Source organism: Cynocephalus volans, chromosome X (assembly GCF_027409185.1).
Source record: "Cynocephalus volans isolate mCynVol1 chromosome X, mCynVol1.pri, whole genome shotgun sequence".
In the NCBI taxonomy this organism is placed as follows: Eukaryota; Metazoa; Chordata; class Mammalia; order Dermoptera; family Cynocephalidae; genus Cynocephalus; species Cynocephalus volans.
This window is the reverse complement of record NC_084478.1, coordinates 121108584-121128848: the sequence shown is the minus strand read 5'-3', so window position 1 is coordinate 121128848 and position 20265 is coordinate 121108584. Positions and strand designations below refer to the sequence as shown.

Below are 20265 nucleotides of genomic sequence, written 5' to 3'. Positions count from 1 at the left end.
TCCTAGTACGTTAAAAAACCCACATGTAAATACACCTCCCTCCAAAGGAACACCTTACTTTCCCCCACCTTTCATTGCTTGGTAATTTTCAATTCCTTTACTGATAAACAGCAAATATAGGTCGCAGCTATTGGGACTTCCAGGCCAAAATAAAAGTCAGTGGCAAATCCAATCTTGATTAAAAGGAGGTGTGGTGGAAAAGGGATGCACGAACTGCTTTTAAAAAATCAGTGACTGGGGCCGGCCCCATGGCTCACTCGGGAGAGGGTGGCACTGATAGCGTGGAGGCCGCGGGTTCGGATCCTATATAGGGATGGCCAGTGCACTCACTGGCTGAGTGTGGTGCAGACAACACTGAGCCAGGGGTTACGATCCCCTTACTGGTCCAAAAAAAAAAAAAAAAAGAAATCACTGACTGGGCTAAAATCAGGTGTTGCAAAATCACAGAGACTATATTAAGTTCAAACAGAGTGTTTTAGTTCTTGCATTATCAGTGCTTGAAGCACCTGTCCTTGCAAACCATCTCTTTTCCCTTACGAAAAGAAAGTAAATTGGCCGCAAATTACATTTGCTGCCTCCTAAAACTTTCTTATTTCAGCTGGTTACAACTCCCCCAGACTCATTGTTCTTGCTTTTTCAGCTCTGTAGCCAAGGCCAGTCTTACACAAACACCTCTCTTTTCTCCCTTTCTCTAGGTCTTTCACTCTCCTTAGGTCTGTATGCATGTTGTACTATTTCATTTTCTCATTTTCCTTCACCATTCTTAGTTCAATCCATTCTACTCTATCCAATCTTCTTCCTTATAAGTGAACATACATTTTCTCATTTCTCTTCAATCCATGCCTAATGGCCTCAGGAAATGCGTGCCCCTCTTTCTATTCCATGTATGAATCAAAAAAAAAAAAAATGACCTTAATCATAGTTGTTAAATACAGTGCATCCAGGGATAAGAGAGCCTGTAATTTGAAGGAAAATCGGAAGTAATGAGCCAGTGCTACAAACTTCTACAGCACTTCAAAGAACTCTTCAGAACTACAAAAAGCCTAACTGTGGTTTTTGTTGGGGGATGGACTGATGGTAGGGAGTCTTGGTTGATAGCCTAAGAGCTGACTCTTTCTGTTTGATTAGCGTTAATCTGTTTACACTCCCTCATCCCTAATCTAGGTATCAAATGCAAGGTTGCCTTTTATTCAACACTATATCATAAATATTTTTTATATTTAAGAATTTTTTAAAATATCATTTTAAGGGCTGCATAATACTTCATCAAATGGATGCACCATTTTTTTTGTCTGACTGATTAAAAAAATACTTGTACTAAGAAAAAGGTTGAAACACAACACATTAACAGTAGTTCTCTTTGGATGCATTATTGGTGACTTAATTTTTAAATATATTTTTTAATTTTCCAAATTTTCTACAATGAACACGATTGCTTTTATTATTTTTTAAAAACCTCCAAAACATTATTTAAAAAATAAATTTGAAAAGCTGTGGTGTCCAATTTACACAGAAACCCTCATCTATTTCTCTTTATCTTCCTAGGATTAAACCTGCTTTTCATCAAGTGGTACCCTTTGAGGGAAACAAAAACCCAGAGTATTTCTTTTTCAACCATTGTTTTCAGTTTAATTGCAACAGTATTATTTCCAACTAATTTCCATTGCAAAAATCCACATGCAGTTATATCATGGGCTAAACTGGCTTTTGTGGACTGGCCTGGGAACCTAACCACTATGTATAATGCTGCTTCTATGGGAAAATGCACTCTGAGTTCCAAATAATTAACTTAAAAATGAACTTTTGGAATACATCCTGTGTGTAACTGGGGGACTATTTTAGTAAAAAAGAAAATTGCTACCCACTGCCCTGCTGAGATACAAATACAGTTGTAGCCACTACAACAATCACAGCAAAAAGGGTTTTACTAGAAAAGTCAAGTCTTAGATGAAGAAAGATTGAGAAAATGTATCTAGGCATGAGTGATCACATGTTAGTTTTATCTGAGTTAGTGAAAATGCAAAGAAAATGAGCTAGCTATTAGAAATTAGGCTACAGATTTCCCATATAGTTGGTTGCTTCTAACATTATAGGACCACAGACTCATCCTCTCTTCCCCCCATTCTCACTATAATCAGTCTACCAGGTTCTGTTCATGCAACCTTTAGAGATGTCTTTCATACTCATTCACTCCTCTCTATCCCCCCTGTCTTTGCTTAAAGTTGGGCTTCTTTCAGACATTACAATTGTTTTTCCTTACTCAAGCCCTTTTATTCTTCAGTCCATTTTCCTTAACAATCTTATCTCATCATGTCATTCACTTCTCTGCTTTAAATTTTTTGGTGGCTTCCCATGTGGTTTTCAAACTGTGCTCACCAAAATTCCTCTCAAGAGTAGCTAAGAGGGAAAAGAGAAGGAAGAGAGAGATAAGAGCAGATATTCTAGGACCATACCACCCCCCCCCACACACATGTATCTGTTTCAATCAGGGGAAGTTTACTTTTTCCCCTCAATTTATTTATGCTTTCAAGCAAGGTTTCCTTGGAACCAGGGGATCACTATATTTGTTTGAAAACCACTGGTCTACCGGACATAGTAAAAATTACTTAATATGGCATATAAGATCCTCCATGATTTGGCCCCTGCCCACCTTCTCAGCTGTCATCTGTTCTTTTCTCACCCTAGGGCCCTTCTCCTCCCCCGCCCCCACCCCCATGCACACTAACCAAAGCTCTCACACTATTCACACCAATTTGTTCATTATTCTCTGAATAGGAAATGCTCTTTCATAGCTGCCTAAAATGTTATCCTCATCTCCCTACACACCTGGTAAACTGCTACTTGCTTTCAAACTCTAGTTCAAATAGCATCTCTCCTTTAAAGTCTTCTCTGTCTCTTCCAGGTAGATACTGTGTAGAGCTGGAGCTGGGTCTGGAGATTACAGACCCCTCGAGCCCATTCACAAACCCTTCACATGCAGGTTTATGAGCTAGGTAACCGGCAAAAAGGTCCTTGGAGCCTTGGTTGAAGAAGGAATAGTCTTTATTCAGCACACACATGTCTAGGAGCTAGGCAATACACAGAGAAACTCAGAAATTCAACTGCCACAGCAAAGTCCAAAGAAAAACTGAGCAGCTACTAGCAGAGTAAACATGCTCTATTTTTAGACACGAGCTCTGCTGGCCAGCTCTGCTTCACAAACTGAAGCAGACACAATAGCAACAAAACTAAAAAGATACATTGGTGCACATGCGCACTAGCTCCACCCACCCACAACTTGTTTACAGGAAATGTGCTGCTCGACCCCCAACCAGACCTGAGTCGAGGGAGCCTGACTAAACTACTCCATTTTTCTCCACATATGGTAACCAACCACCTTGGTTTTCTAGAGACTGTCCTGAGTTTTAGCACTGAAGGTCTTGTGTCCCTCCATCCCAAGCAAATCGAAATAGTTGGTCACCTTGTAGATACAGTTAGCCATTCCCTCCTTTGAGCTCCCATAGCCCTTTGTTCATATGTCTATTTCATATTATATTTCGAATACTCGTTACTTGCTTACGGGTCTGTCTTCCCTACTGGACTGTGAGTCCATGGAAGGTAGGAACTGTGTCATGATCATCTCCGAATTTTGTGGCAATTTGGTCAAAATAGGTGCTCAATAAATGTTTTTGATGCTGAATGAAATGAAAACCAAAATGTATAAATTTAGTTGAACTGGGAATATGAGAGAATGATTGACATACAAAGTATTAAAGCTCAGAACCTAAAGTAACCTACTGACAATATAAAAAGATACACAGAGAATGAAAAAAGCACCTTTTCTGAGTTGAGCAGGCCTGAGGTGTGGTAACTTCTGACTACTCACTTCTCAGTGCTGGACAAGGAAGAGAGCTCCATGAGCAGTATACACAAAGAGATACCGCTAAAGGGAGAGAAAACTGGAAAAAGATGACCACATATGTCTGATGCAGACAAATCCAGAGAGAAAGGGGAGAAAACAGTGCTCTCTGGAATTTGAAACATAGTTCAAAAACTTATCTTATCTGGCTGATCTCCAACAGAGAGGGTGCTCTTGATTAATCTGTTAGATCATTAGACAAGGTCTGTTTTATTCCTAAATGAGGCAATATAGGCCTCATGACCTATTGAGCTTATTTATAATGTTAAAAATACAACACACATTGTACGTATGTATTGAAATATAACACTGTGTCCCATAATTATGTACAATCAATACATGTCAATTAAAAATAGAAAAAGAAACACAACCTTTGGCCAAAAAAATGGTGCTTTTCTTCATTGTGATATACACATTACCTAGAAGTTTCTGATGTTTTAGAAATCCTCATAATAACTATAAATATCTTGGCAGTAACATGCAAATATTGAAGTTTTCACGGACCCTGATGTGCAACTGAATTTATCTAAGTACTAAGAGAAAACGAGTTTACTCAGTCGAAGGAATAATTCAATTTACCTTATTGGCAATTTCCTCAGTTAAAAAGATCAAAGCAGTCATCATAGAAGTTACCACATTTCTCCAAAGAAGTCCCAAACCAATCCATATGTACCCAATAAATTTTCATTAAGGCAGTTTTGCAGCCAGACTAACCATTTAATTAAAAAGCTTTAGTTTGTGACTTCAGTTCATCACAACAGTTTATAAAGTTTAGGTTAAGACATTAGAAAACCAACCAAGGGACTTACATGGAAATATATTAGCAACCATCAGAGGCCTGGGCACCAATATAAAGACTCACTTTACAAAGAAGATAGGGTGTGGTACAAAAATTTCTTTGTAAGCTGAATATTTGGGACTCAAAACACATTTTCCCATGGAAATCAGTTATACGTGGTAAATGGGCTCCCAGCCTAGCTTTAAAAAATCTATTTAACATACAATGTAACTGAACTATGAAAGCAAGAGGGCTATTCATCTATATCTTCATATAGGTATAAATATTATGTCCATGGGAAGTATTAATACATACCATGTATTGAAAAATTACTATTAGCTCCTGTAATCCCCACAACCACCCCCTGAGATAGACTCTATTATGATACCCAGTTGACAGATAAAGAAACTGAGGCCTGTGGCGTTAAGAATAATAACTTGCCCATTGTCATACAATGGGAGTATCATTATTGAATACAGAGAGCGTGAGTCCAGAGTCCATGCTCTGGACCACTACACAATACCACCTCTCACTGTTCCCAGTCTCTGGGATAGGAGTTCTCCTAGCAGAGGCAGACAAGGGCTCTTTAAGAAATGAGGCACATTGGGCATGAGCAACTGGCTTACTTGATCCACCTCTACTTCTGCAGAGGAAATGGGCCCCCTCGAGGTCAACCATTCTCCACCTGCTTGGAAATGGGGAACAAAGGGCAGGCACCCAGTTAGAGGGGTCTCATACTGTACTCCCCAGTCTCTCTCTCTCTCTTTTTCTATATATACAAACACATAAATGTATATGTATATGTATATGTTGAAGGTTTATAATGCAGTTTGCAGTCTGGTTGTTGCCTGCAACCTACTGCTGTCCTGGTTCCTTTCTCATTTTAGAATTTTCACCTAAGTTTGAGTGTTTTATGAGAGAGATTTGGCAATTAGTGACTTAACATCTTATGTCTTAGTTTACTCATGACCTGGGATTTCAGAGGTTAAAGGCCAGAGTGTATTGCTACCTCTGATGTGTTTACGGATTTCATGAAAGGCCCCAACATTTCTTTCTTTCCAAGGAGAGAGTGAATAAGGCCAAATCTGCAAAAAGAAATCACTGCATTATAACAAATCTTGTATTCCATACTTTGATTTATTCAACTCAACAGTCCAGTGTGATAGCCAAAGAAGCAATGTGGTCTAATTTAGCTCCCTACTTGTCTTGCATAGAAGTTCTCATCTCTCACCAAATTATGGGAGGCCTTTGTTGTTGTTATTTTGTTGTTTAATCCTTAAAAAGCCGTTGAATATGAACCTACTATAAATCTATCCTCTTACAGGTTGATAGTAAAAGGTAATTAAGTAGTTCTAACTGATTAGGCTTTAGCCTAGCTTTATCATGCTCATTTTAAGCACAAAGGAATGACCAATGCCATAATATAAATACTACATGACTCTATGCATCCGCTCATTCTGATCTCTCAGGATTAATACTGCTTGTTAAGAAATACTAGCATGGAGCAGGCTACTTATGCTCATGAAGCAACCCTGGGCAGCCCAAGCAGTACCCTAGGTTTGAAGTATAGGGGATTTGGAAGTGGGTGGGGGTAGGCATAGAGATAGGAAAGGAAGGAAAGCAAATTGGTGCAGGAGGCAGAGGAGAGAAGCTTTGAGAAGCAGAGGGAACAGAAGAAAGTAGGGCAAGGACAGGGGCCAAAAGACAATGGAAGAGAAGGTACCTGGTAGAATGATGAGGAAGAAAAATAAAGATAGAGGCTAGAAAATCTGTGGCATCTAGGGAACCTGGATCCTAGGTCCCATTCCACGACTGCTCCATTTCTCTGGTCCTTTTCACACAAACTTCTCCAATCATCATCTATATTTGGCATACTGACTTCCTCCCCTCTCATTTTCTCTTCAACTCACACCTAATATCTAGTTCTAAGGTACTATTTAGCATTACACATTTTTTCATGTTGCATTTCAGAATATTAGAGCAGGAAGGGACTAATTCCCTGATTCTTTTGGGGCTTTTCCAAATTACTATATTAAGATCAAAACAGCCTGACTACGATTTGATCTGTGGAACATGCATTATTGCTCACATAAACTGATTTCAACTCTCCTGTTTTACATGCAGTTCATTAGCTTGAACAGCTTTGTACACAATAACATACAATTCTTTTTATTACACCCCAGAGTGTAGACCATGTGTCCCTGCAACAGCTTTATCCCTGTAGTGCTCTTCACTGGCTTCTCCCCAAGATTACCAAGTCACACAGCATGTTTCATATCATGATCAAGTGTCTTCACTTAGTAGGAAAAGGAGGATCTTTCCACTCTTTGGGATACAGATTTAGTTAGGAGGTAATGAGAGAGGGGTCTCCAAGCTGCCTTCTGAAGATCCCTCCTCTGGAAGTATTCCTAAAGACAGCGCACACTCAAAGCATGGCCCCTTTGGTGGAGTCAGGGAAAGCTGTAGCCTATTTACAGCCAAAGCACACAGAATCAGAGAAATGGACCCGCAATTAATTAATTTATTTATTTAACTTTTAAGTTTATATATATATATATATATATATATATATGTATGTATGTATTGAATGATGATGTTGCAGAGCAGCTGAGGGAGATGGGGAGAGCCCTAGAGTTCTGTGGAGATTTTTTTTGTCTATCGAAGGGGCCTAGGGGGAAGTCACCTGGGTAGGGCTCTTGGTTCCACTAGAATAGTTCCTCTTTAATTTGTTTCCTGTATTTGGCTATCACATGAGATTTACTTAAAGGGGGAAATTAATTTGCAGGAGGGGAGAGGAGGGGAGGGGAGGGGAGGGGAGGGGAGGAGAGGAGAGGAGAAGAGGGGAGGGGAGGGAAGGGGAGGGGGGAGGGGAGGGGAGGGGAGGAGAGGAGAGGGGAGGAGAGGGGAGGGGAGGAGAGGGGAGGGGAGGAGAGGGGAGGGGAGGAGAGGGGAGGGGAGGAGAGGAGAGGGGAGGAGAGGAGAGGGGAGGAGAGGGGAGGAGAGGGGAGGAGAGGAGAGGGGAGGAGTGGTGAGGGGAGGAGAGGGGAGGGGAGGAGAGGGGAGGGGAGGAGAGGAGAGGGGAGGAGAGGAGAGGGGAGGAGAGGGGAGGAGAGGGGAGGAGAGGAGAGGAGAGAGAAACACTACAGCAAAAAAGGCCAGCTTGATTCTTGGAGTAATGTTAGAACTCTGGCTCTCCCAGCTACACAGCTAAGACTGCCTTAACCAATTTAACTTTCTCTGCTGGGAGGCTTATAACTAAGACATCTCAGAGTATCATTTCATCAGAATGCAAAGGATTTTCTAAAATGATGTTGCAACCAGGTTGGAAAAGGTATAGATCAAAATGATGACAAAGGTCATAAATGATCTTAATTATAAAGAAAACCCTGATTTTCTTGATAAAGTCATTTTTCATTGGCAAAAATGCAGATTTCAAAAGCCTTAGGATAAAACATGTGAGTGGGTATTTTAGTGGGCAAATGCCCATCATCACGTTCCATGATTTGTCTCTTTAGAATGATCTTTGATTTCAAGGAACTTAAATGCTAAGTTATAGGTATGGTACCTATTAGGGCAATAGGCATATGCATCCTTAACTTATTCCCAAGCCATGCAGTAAGGACTCTGAGGAATGATAAGATAATAATAGTAAGATAAGGGAATATCAGTCTTGGCCAACACTGGCTTCTCGGTCACCACATTTTAAAACTTTCTTTCCCCGCTCTTTGCCTGGTCAGAGTCTCTTGGCTTTTAGTTTGCTGCGGAATCAATTTCTCCTGTGGCTGTCTTCTGGGTCATAACTCACCAGTTTGAGCTGTCTGCTTCTGAATTACAATCTAAATGAGACTTGCAGCTTTCCTATGGCTAAGTCCCATTTTCCTATGCTGAATTCCTGACAACCAATGATTCTTAAGAGCTGTCTCTCTTTTGACAGCCAATATTTTTTCAGATTAAAAAGAAACGCTGTTACTGTTTTATAATTATTTTAGTTGTAGTTATCCCAACTCACTACCCCCCCCCCCGCTTTTAGGGATAGGTTTGCCCTCAAAGTAGGAGTGTCAACAAACCATCAATAAACCTTGCTGTTCCATAGTGGCTTATGGAAAAAATAAGGGAATGCTCCCAGCTCTTCCTGAAATACATTCAAAACAATATTGACTGAGTGCTAGCAAAGTATGCTTGCTTCTCTGGTGCTCAGGAAGTTTATGTCTGACTTTAATTCCAAATGAGCACGCGCCATCAAACCCAGACATTCCAATCCACAGTACAGGTTCCAGTGGTTGGAGGAAGCTAGAAGCAGTTTGGCCCTTAGTTGCTGTTTTTCAGTTGCTTGAGATTCTTTTACTCTGCTTAACTCTCTTCCCTAGACATATGAATTAACTAGAATTTCCCTGTTCCTATAATAAAAAGTAAGAATAACTAACAGTTGTGTAGTGCTTTAAGTGTGGGAAAAGGGGGAGTAGAAAGCCTCCTAGTGTAGACAACAGGTCTGAATTTAGATTTCTCCCTGGCCATACAAGTAGTGTACTCGTAATCATGATTAGTCAGACTGACAGCTTTATTATGCACCAATATGTGCTAGGTATTCAGTCAGCAGCTAGCACATTTTAACAATGAACTCTATTTTCAGGAGAAGCAAAATTGAAAAAGAAAATGGCATACCATGGAGGTATATGCTAAACTAATGTTATTCCTTTTTTGATAGTATTACCGGACTGGTAAATCAGAATGACATAGAGTGTGTCAGGATTTCAACTAGGCTTTAACAGTGTTACTTGAATTTTTTAAGACAAAATAAAGAAATGTGGGGAGAACAATAATGTATTCTTTTCTGGTTGAACCACCATGCTCGAAGAGGGCTGATGAAGAATTGTTTTTCATTCTGGACAGTGTTCTACAAAGGGCTTATCACAGAGTTTGTATTGGGCCTAGTCCCGGTTACCATTTTTCCCTGGGGATGGGAATCTGGTACTACTGTAATCATCTGTGGAGATGATTCCAATGTGCACTCAAGGAGGAGAAGCACTGGAATAGGATCTGTGGTTCACATGCTATGCCATGTACTGATTGCATACTGACTGATACCAATAACTGTCTTCCAGTGATCCAATGTTGGATACAGCTTCATAAATGCTTAAAACAAGGGTAGAAAGAGAACACAAAGTTCACTTCAAGTTGGATAAAAGTTTGGAAAATTACACATTTAAAAAAAGGGTTACAAAGGATCTAGTAGGGACTTCAAGTGGATGTCACTGAGACATTTTACAAATACCAAATTCCATCAAAACCTGTTGATAAGAATGGCCCCATTATATGTGAATGCAAAGTTAATGGAGAGGCACTCTCATGGAGCTAAGAAACAAAATAAACCAAAGTTTTGTTTTGAAATGACTGTGCCTCTTTATTTAGAATCAGGTCGTCATAATGACAGGTTTTAAAAAATCTATCTTCAATTAATAAAAAACTTGAGGCGATCAGCACCAACATTTGATATGCACAGCCACAGGAAAAGTTCGATTTTTAACCCCAGTCGCAAACAGAAGAAACAAGACACTCTATTATTGTGGGCTCCATTAAAAATGTCCATGGGTCACAGAACAACATGTCCAAGGCCAATTATGTTGAGCGTAAAGACTTCAGGCAGTGGGGGACGGTAAGAAGTTTGTCTCCTCTCTGTCTCTGGAAGGGTACCAACCTCATAACATCAGTACAGTTAATAACTCTCTGACCTTTAAAAGTCATTTTATGAGCAAATTAGGTCAATTAGTATAGAGCAATTTACATTTAAAAAATCCCAACCACTTTATAACTAGGGGGAAAAAGTAGCTAATTCCTCGCAACAACAATATGTTAATAGGCAATATTCACAGAGGGTTTGCTCAGTTGGAACTGATGCAACAAAGGCAAAAAAGCCACAGTGAAATGCAAACAACCTTGAAATGTATAGCCCCAGATTTCACCTTGAACCTCTCCTGTTCAGCGTTACCTGTTCATGGTAACTGAAATGAACTGTGCAGAACGTTCTACTCTTGGAAAAGGTGTGAATGCCTCCAGAGAGCAGGGGAGGTTCTTGGGGGAGTGGTGATTCCAATTTCCCTTCATGAGTGGGTAAAAAGCACTCTAAGCATCCCCTTTTTTTTTTCCTATTCATATATAATTTTTTTAGAGCTAGACACTGTGCTAGGTGATTTACATAACATTATTTAGTTTTCACTCTAACTCTGCAAGATAGGTATTTTCCCTATTTTACAGATAGGAAGCAGACTTAGAAAGATTTTAAGTGCCTTGCAAAAGGGCAGAACTTGTAGGTTGTGAAGCCAGGACACACCCAGATCTGCCTGACTACTGGACCAATTGTTTTTTCACATCAGCAAACTACCCTCTTACCCCTCTGTCTTCCTTCCACTTATTTCACTTTCTTTCTTCCACTTTTTTTCTGCCTCAAGGCCTAAAATGATGGACGACTGGTAGTATTGGAAAGATTTTAAAGAGAGAAGGACTGATCTAGTACTTTTTAATACCTCTCTTAAAGCTGTAATGATTTTCTATTTCCCCACACATGGCCTGGCTAGCAGGATCCAAGAAAATGTAGGCTCCCTACAGACTTGTTATATCTTTTTCTCTCCAATCTTGCCATGGTTTCAGTGACAATGTTCAAATCCCAAATAACGGCAAATAGCTTGAGACATGGTGTTTTCTTTAAGAGAACATGAGGACAGCAGTCCTGGTGCCTAGGAGAGAGAGGGTCAGAATATGTACCTGATGATTAACTGGAAGTTGATCATACACAGAGAGTAATGAGCAAAGTTGGAGTGAATCCTTATCAGTGGAATTCAACTAGATGGTCTTTTGAATTGGTCTTTTGTTATAGCCTTAATGTAGGCTTCCTGAATCTTGTGGTTTGTTAATCTGCAAGTACTTGTTTAGATATAAGGCTGTGGATTCTAAGAGACAAGCTGTCAATTATGAGTTCTAATTCCAGGCTAGAAGATGCCTATAAAGATTAAAACTTGTTTCCTTTTTTCTAACAATTAGCAGCCTAGCTAAAGTGTGATCAATTGTAATTGGGAAACTAAAGAAGGTAATAAATGCATTACTGAGACCAGTTTCTTTACAGGGTCATTTGTTTAATCCTTAAATTTTGCAGGTTGTAAATTACTCATTAGAAGGCAGAAAACAAAATAGCCATAATCCATTTAGTGCCTCCAAACTCTGAAGACTTAGAGGAGGAAATCCATGGAAACAAGAGGCCTAATGTGTTCTTTCAGGGCTGTTTCTTAATGGGCGAAGGTGGTTAAACAATAAGGAAAGATCTGTGTAATTATCCTGATGCACTGGTCCATAGGTCAGGGGTGGACTTGATTAAATTTACGGAGGGCTGACCCACAAATGGTGGGAAAATGCCCCTTCTTTTCCACTCAACCCTGCGGGCAGCTAACCAACGTGCACATCTCACTTCCAGATTGTTTCATGAGACCAGAGCAATAGCCCATAGCATTCATTAGGGCACTCACTCATACCTGTTGTTTTCTAATCAGTGCAGAGCCTAGGACAAGAGGCCAAGTATCAAAGAAGAATTGGGAGGGGGACAGGAGGAGGCTGTCCCCCTTGCCATACATGGGGGAATGCAGCTCCCAATCACAAAATGTTCAACTGCAAAACCACCTAGATAATTAGTTTGTAGGTTTCTTTACATGTATAGAAAGCCACTTACATTTGGCTGAATATGGATTTTATTAGCTTAATGCAAAAACACTTAACTGCTTACTAAAGATACTGTTTTTTGTATTCCAAAGGTAAATTCAATTTCAGACTCAGTGGTAATGACACAGGCAATATGCAAGAAGCCTTTGGCACTAGCGCTGTGCATGAGTTTTGACAGCAAAATTTGAACCTATGCATATTTCCTTTTTTCAAAATTATACTCGTAGATACAAAACACAGCTTGCGGCTCTCCCTTAGGCTATATACAACAAAATAGCTCCTGGCTCACTTCTGCACTGAGCAAGCATTTTTTTCATACCTCTCTGCCTTTTCCCCTCATGATCAAGAGCACATCTCTGATTAAAGATGATAGGGTCAGGGTATGAAATGGAGCTGTTCTCTTTGCAGAGGTAACCAGATCATGTGAGGATCAAACTGAGTTACCCAACCCCCCAAACTATTTCCATTCATTTTCTACTTGACAGTCTAATTAAGTTTGTGATTTCACCAGTCTGGCTGTGTCTATCTCTGTGTTCCATTCAATACCCACCTAGCTATTGTTGCTCAATAAATCGTTACTGATAATAAAAGAAAATCTAATTTAAAAAAAATTAAAGCTGTTCCAGAAATGCATTTATTTACTTTGTTAAAGTAATTATAAAGCAAGTGTCAAGTGTTTCCTAGATAGATCATTTAACCATGGCATGTGATAAAAATGCTTTTCTTCCCACATCTAGCTTAAAAAAATATAAAACCAAAAAACTTACCTTTTCTACATTAGAAAGTTATACTGAAGAATCTAAAATACCCTCATCACTAGAAATACTGATATCAAAGCATTTTAAAATAAACTGTTGAGACATTGTAAAATAAACTTTAAAAAATTCACAGTAGTTTTGAAAATTATAACTTGGTGTTTCTGTGTTACTTGTCACAGGAAAGAGCTCATCTGGTCACTTTAGGTGGAAGCAAGAGATGACATTTAGTCTTTCCCCCTTTCCTGGGGACGAAGTACCTGAGTTCTCTTCTGACTTACCCTGAGTGGATTTTCATTAAGGTAAGGGGGTTCACCTTCCACCATTTCAATTGCCATAATTCCCAGAGACCAGATATCAACTTTCGGACCATAAGCTTTTCGAGTCACCACCTCAGGTGCCATCCAGTAGGGAGTTCCCACCATAGTACTTCGTTTACTTTGCTCAGGAGTGATCTGGGCACAGAACCCAAAATCAGCTGCACAGAAGAAAAGTTAGTTAAAATGTACCCAAATTATTTTCCTTTTACAATAGGTCGCTTTCAGACATGGCTGTACCTTCCTTTGTTAGACACTGAGATTCCACATTGTCTAGCTCATATCCTTTTGTTATGAGGATATAACAAAAGGATATATCAGTTGGTCCTGATTTTAAGAGGGTCTGAAATAAGTGCCTAATGTGATGTCATTTTTACTAGACTCCAATCTAGTTCCCTCCCCATTACTGTTCCTTCAAACTTGCAGAATCATTCAGTTTTCACATTAGGGATTTGTAATCCATCCATTCTAGAAGTCACTAGAAATTCTGAAATATTAAATCTAAAAAATCTGGGAAAAAATGTTGAATCCAACAAATCACCATCTACAGGAACACAGTGTTAGAGAAATTCCTTACTTCAAACTGGGCTCTAATTGTTTTCAAATCAATCACGTTTAGTTGCCATTATCTTCTCAAGACAGACAGTAAAAGAGCAGAAATTCCCTGATACTCTCTCAAACACCATCTAAACAAAAATACCTACTCAATTTAACAGAGCCGTCCATCCCAAGGAGAATGTTGTCACTCTTTATGTCTCTATGGATCACTTGGTTTGAGTGCAAGAAATCCAAAGCTTGGAGACACTATTGAATCAGAAAAAAAAAAAAGAGTTCTATTTATACCACAAAGAATTTTTTTTTAGTTCTAAATTTCATTTCTAGATAAGTTTTGGGCAAGGGTATAATTTTATGTTGTCAGGTGAAATAGGTTACTAAAAGCTTTAACACCACTTTGAAAACACCTTACCATTTACATCAGTGATGTTACTTAGCATTATACATATGACGGCTCCCATATCAGACTAGGACATGAAGAGTGATAATGTGATAAGTAACACTGACCATTAATACAGCCAAACTAACCAAGTAATATAATCATAAATTGGCCTACATATCTGGAAGATATGGATTCAGTTTGGTCTTATATAGATGTAATAAGTTTCTGTGTATGTGGTATGATTTGATTCAGTAGGTCTGGAATGGGACCCAGGAATCTGACAAACAGCCAGGTTTGGGAACTACTCCCAGGCTATGAAGTAATTATAGGTACTTGTTTGGAAACACCTTTGTATTGTAATACTACAAGATGGATAAGGGACTAATATCCTGAATATACACAGAACTCAAGCAATTATACAATAAAAAATAAATGACCCAATTAAAAAATGGGCAAAGGAGTTGAATAGATATTTTTCAAAGGGAGACACACAAATGGCCAATAGAAATCATCATGTCGAAGAGATACCTGCACTCCCATGTTTATCGCAGCTCTGTTTACAATAGCCAAGATGTGGAACCAACCTAAATGTCCATCAATGGATGATTGGATAAGGAAACTGTGGTATATATACACTATGGAGTACTACTCTGCCATAAAAAAGAATGAAATACTCCCATTTGCAACAACATGGATGAACCTGTAGAAACTTATGTTGAGTGAAACAAGCAAAGCACAGAGGGATAAATACCACATGTGCTCACTCATATGTGGGAGCTAAGAGAGAAAGAAGGAAGGAAAGAAGGACCACAGTAGTGTTGTGGTCTAACGGAGGGGGGGGCATTCCTAGGGCTACAAATAGGAGTGGAGGGGAGAGGGGGAAGGGAAGGGAGGCTGGGGGATAATTGGGAGGGGACAAAAGGTACAAAAGTAATTTCTGGTAATGGGTATGTCCCCAGTATGAATCTGGCCCTCACATCATAGGCAGGAGGGGGGACAATTAGCTTTGTATCTCGTGAATATTCTTAATAAAAATAAAAGATGGAAACCACAGGCTCAGGGTAGAATATTCCCCCAAATGACTGTAAGTTTGATTTATTTGAATAGAAAACATGTGTTTGGAGGATATGTATGCAAGTTTGGGGTAGGGGTAATGGGAATGAGAGGAGAGCAAGAAAGAAGGAAATTTAAGTGAACAGTTTAACATCAAAAATAAGCAAAGATCAACTGATATCATTGAGTTTTGTTTCCCTACCACTGGTTTTCAAGTTTCAGTGAGTCAGAGTTCCTTACCACAATGAGATAAGGTGATAATGCCCAAGATGAGACTCCAATGAAGACTGTGTGTGTGTTTTTAATATTGAACAAAACAAAATAATAAAATATACTTAATTTAGTTTGAAGCTAGGGGTAGAACACTGTTACTGGAAAAGAGACAGACCCTCAGGCCCACTGGTGGGCTATGAGGGATATTCAGATTATACTGTGAAAGCAACTACTTTCTGGGCTGAGGGAGGACCTTGTTTAAACTGCCTTCTAGAAAATAATGGGAATGTAAAATTATCTGTACTTTACATGGCCCTCATTGCACTATGCAAGACAAAACAACTGTCATGTAAAAATTACCCCAAATCAGAAAGAAGTTCTATGCCAACATCCCTGTTTTCCATGTTCACTGAGACGACTACATGTGAGGCTTAGATATAGCACCTTGCAAATGGTGTAACAGAACTTGACAGATACATAGAAACACAACTAAAATAAACAAGGGGCTGGGGAGGGTGGTGCACGGGAACATTATTAGGTTAGGATTTAAATTGAGGTTAGGCTCTCCATTTTGTTTTTCAGTAGAAAAGTTGTGCTGTTGTTTCTTTGATGTTATAAACATTCTGAATAATCAGGAATGAAGAGCTGCCAATTTTGGTGTTGTCAGCTAGAAATGCTCCATTTTCTTACCTCTCTGCAGACAGCTGCTATCTGTCCTTCATCCATACAGGTCTCCGTGACCACATCAGTCAAAGAACCACCAGCCAAGTATTCCATAACCACCCATAGTTCATCACCCACTAAGTAGCTGTAACAAGAAAAGAAAAAGACTTTGACTTGGAACTAAGGAAGTGGTGACTCTAAGATTTCCAGATCTCAGTTCTGATAGAAGTCAATTGCTAGTTGTGCCATGCCCGTTATCTTCAAGTAGTTACTGAGAAACATACCCCAAATGATCAAATATGGGGAGGAAGGTCACCAGAACTCTACAATTCAGGCAGAGAGAGCATGAGGTTATTCAAATCACCTGAGACCATATGAAGGCATTTTGGACCCCTGTTCAGCAAGAGAGAGAAATTATAGGGAATACAGTGATTTCACTCTGCCCTAAGACCCACATCAATATGAAGTAAGATTTTCTATCCAATGGCGCTCAAACTGCAATGTGCATAATATTGTCCTGGGAAGGCTGTTAAAAATTCACAGGCCCTATGTTATTAGTTATGTAAGTCAGCCTAAAAATCTGCATTTTTTTTTTTTTTACAAATACAAATGCAATTTTTACAAAATTACAAATGCACAGTGACTCCAGGTCATTCTGCTGCAAGTGGTCCATAAACAACACTTTATAAAACTTGATCAAGACTATAAAATTTAACCCTCCTTTTTCTCACCCCTTTTTTCCTTCTTCTGTATCACTGGTCTACCTGGCCTCAAACACAGAAAGCAAGATCTTAAGCTCATTGAGGACTTCCTGTGTATCCTCCCCCCAGAACACAGCACAATGGTGCTAAACAAACACTTACTGAAATTGAATGAGACAGACGTTAACCACAAGTGAAGTGTTAGCGCTCTCTTTAAATGCATTAACAGTGTGTTATTTATAACACACTGTTAATACCGCTGATGAAAGAGACATTAATTACTTGGTTTAGGAAAAAGGTTTGAGATTAAAGTCTCAATTCCCTAGACCTCACTGTCAGTTAATCACAAAGCACCCATTAAAACAGAGCCATTGTAGTCAGCCTTCTTCACTTAGATTCCCAGAGACTGTCCCAGCACCAAAGAAACACTTGATGAAATGTTTAAAACACCACTGCTCTCTCCTATATGCGATAGTCTATTTCCTGCCAACATGGATCCACTATCCTCAAAAGGAAATTACACAAACTGCTTATGTTTAGAACCAAGACCATAAAGTAGTTTCTTCAAGGTTTTGATAGATAGATAAAGATAAGTGGGTGCAAGTTTAGCAATAGATCTAATACTCTACTACTTTGTAGCATTTGAGAAATATTTGTAGAATAACTGTTAAATGAATAAATCACAAATAAAATGATTTGCCAAGACAATGACATCCCATAAAGAAAACAAGTACATAATGAGAGAAAACACTTACCTATCTAAATAATTAACAATATTGGGGTTCTTATTTTCCCTCATGACCAGAATTTCATTAATAATTAATTCTTTTTTGGGTTGCTGTTGAAGGTTCATCTGCTTTATGGCAACCTGAATGACAATTAAAATACAAGAATGAATTACAGTTGTTACAATAAACACAAACATCCATATTTTGGGGACACAGAGTGAGGCATACAAATTCTTTATCTACTAAGCTTTCTCTGTGCCACAAGCCCATGCCCTTTTTCTTTGGGCAATCATGAGTCAACCATTTAGGTCAGATGTCTTGAATACTAATGAGATACTCATCTCAATCCAGTGCTACCTATTTTTTCAGGCATATGTCATCAAAAAGGAAATATAATAAATATGAATAAAGAAAAATAAAAATCAGTATTGAATGTTAGCACTTACCTCTTGTCCTGTTGCAATGTCTAGCGCTGTATAAACAGTACCTGATGCCCTGTGAAGGTGAAAATTATCAAATGAATAAGCAACCAAAGTGTTACCAATATACTTCATTTGAATTAAAATGTACTTATTTTCAGAAGAGGAAAATTAGCAAACTCTAAAGGAAAAAGTAAAAAAGGAAAGCCTTTTTAAAAATTATTACTGTGGTACGAACACTCAACTTGAGATCTACCCTATTAAATTTTTAAGTACACAATACTGGAACAATCCTTTTATGTAGTAATTGTACCTGAAACAATCACAATGTATCCCTTGTGGTGGGATAGGAACTCTAGTCAGACTTTCTGGCATCAGTTTGTGTGTCATGCATGCACTATGCAGTAATAAATTGAGTAAAATGGCTTTGCTCCTCTTAGGAAACCCCTGGAGTATTCTGAATATTCCTTGGATCTTGCAACAACCAACATTGCAGGTCTCTGATTAAATAAATTGAAGTATAGTTTAGGAAAGAATGTATTATCGTTTGCTTAGGCAACTGTCAATTAACCTTCACTTTTAGCATAGGGACAGAGTGGTTCTTTTCATATATTTCTAATTTGTAAGAATATCTTCATCTAACAAACCAATCACTCTCAGTGCTGTACCTGTATTGAAGCTAAACAGAGCAATAACAATGTGGCTTTACTTCTGAGCCACTCTTTTTAATTTTTGCTGAATTTTTGAACAACTACTGTGAAGTGTCACTCCAGCCCAATATCCTTTTAAAATGTATCATTCCTCTAGTCTTGGTAGTGCTCATATTTCCATTCTAACTTCAATTACAGGGTTCCCTTGTACTGCAAATAGAAATTGTATAGTACAGCTGAATTCACAGTAACTGTCTGTGAATCACAAATGCATTTTGAACTACCTCCCACCCCCAACCCCAAGAAAAAGAATAAAAACATAGTCAATTTTGTTTGTGGTGAATAAAGGAATTAGAATAGAGATCAGTCCTGTGATTTACTGGGCATTGTCATGCTCCAACATTGCTATCTAAACTTTCTGGTATTTGTTGTTTCTCCTTTGCTCTCTATTTATCCCTTGATGTTTTGTTTTATGAGTTCAGGAATTCTTTTCTTATGTCAGGCATTTCTTTGTAATTCTTCTCCCTGGATAAACCAAAATATTTCTCACTGGCCTAGGAAATTTATATTACCTGCTCCCAGGGAATAAACTGAATAGTGTAGTACAAGGAATATTTGACTATTCGTAGAGATCTGAGTTTTAATATTCGCCCTAACATCACCAAGCTGTGTGACCTTGAGCTAGTCACTTACCCTCTTTGAGTTTTAGTCCCCTCACATGGAAAATAGTGATCACGATAATAGTAAACATGCATTGACCAGGTCGTGTGTGTCAGATACTTCACCAAGAACTTTATGTAATTTATCTTTTGTGATCCTTACCATATTTCGATAAGGGAGATGCTATTATTCCCATGTTATAGATAAGGAATGTGAGGCTCAGAGAGGTTAAGTAAACTGCCCAAAGTTATACAGTTTATAATCTGAGTCCGTCTGACTCCCTTACATGTAAAGTACAGGAAACAGACTGCTTTATTTCTAAGGTTCTTTAATCCTATCATCTATGATCTATGACTTTACTGCCCTCCTCATAACGCTTAAGTCTTTAAACATCTATTGGAACTAGGCTGAAAAATCACACTTAATAGGTGCCACCTAAACCTGTGTAGAGCTAGAGCTGGGGTCTGGAGCTCACAGACCCCTTGAGCCCGTTCACAAACCCTTCACACGCAGGTTTATGAGCTAGGTAACTGGCAAAAAGGTCCTCGGAGCCTTGGTTGAAGAAGGAATAGTCTTTATTCAGCACACACACGTCTAGGAGCTAGGCAGTCCACAGAGAAACTCCGAAACTCAACTGCTATGGCAGAGTCCAAAGACAAACTGAAACTGAGTAGCTGCCAGCAGAATAAACATGTTCTATTTTTAGTCGTGCGCTCTCTGCGGAGCAGCCTGCTTAACACACAACAGCAACAAAACTAAAAAGATACATTGGTGCACATGCACACTAAC

The 20265-nt window shown here is 38.9% G+C and overlaps 1 protein-coding gene across 1 annotated transcript in view; it reads right to left on the bottom strand.

Annotated features, from left to right (window-relative positions):
• The window catches only part of PAK3 (p21 (RAC1) activated kinase 3), a 103487-nt gene that overhangs the window by 5534 nt on the left and 77688 nt on the right, over nucleotides 1-20265 (bottom strand). The window contains exons 11-15 of the mRNA XM_063083211.1: nucleotides 18194-18242; nucleotides 17775-17887; nucleotides 16346-16463; nucleotides 14157-14256; nucleotides 13417-13613 (exon numbers count right to left, since the gene is read on the bottom strand). Coding sequence (XP_062939281.1) covers nucleotides 13417-13613; nucleotides 14157-14256; nucleotides 16346-16463; nucleotides 17775-17887; nucleotides 18194-18242 — 577 coding nt within the window. The remainder of the gene's footprint in view (nucleotides 1-13416; nucleotides 13614-14156; nucleotides 14257-16345; nucleotides 16464-17774; nucleotides 17888-18193; nucleotides 18243-20265) is intronic.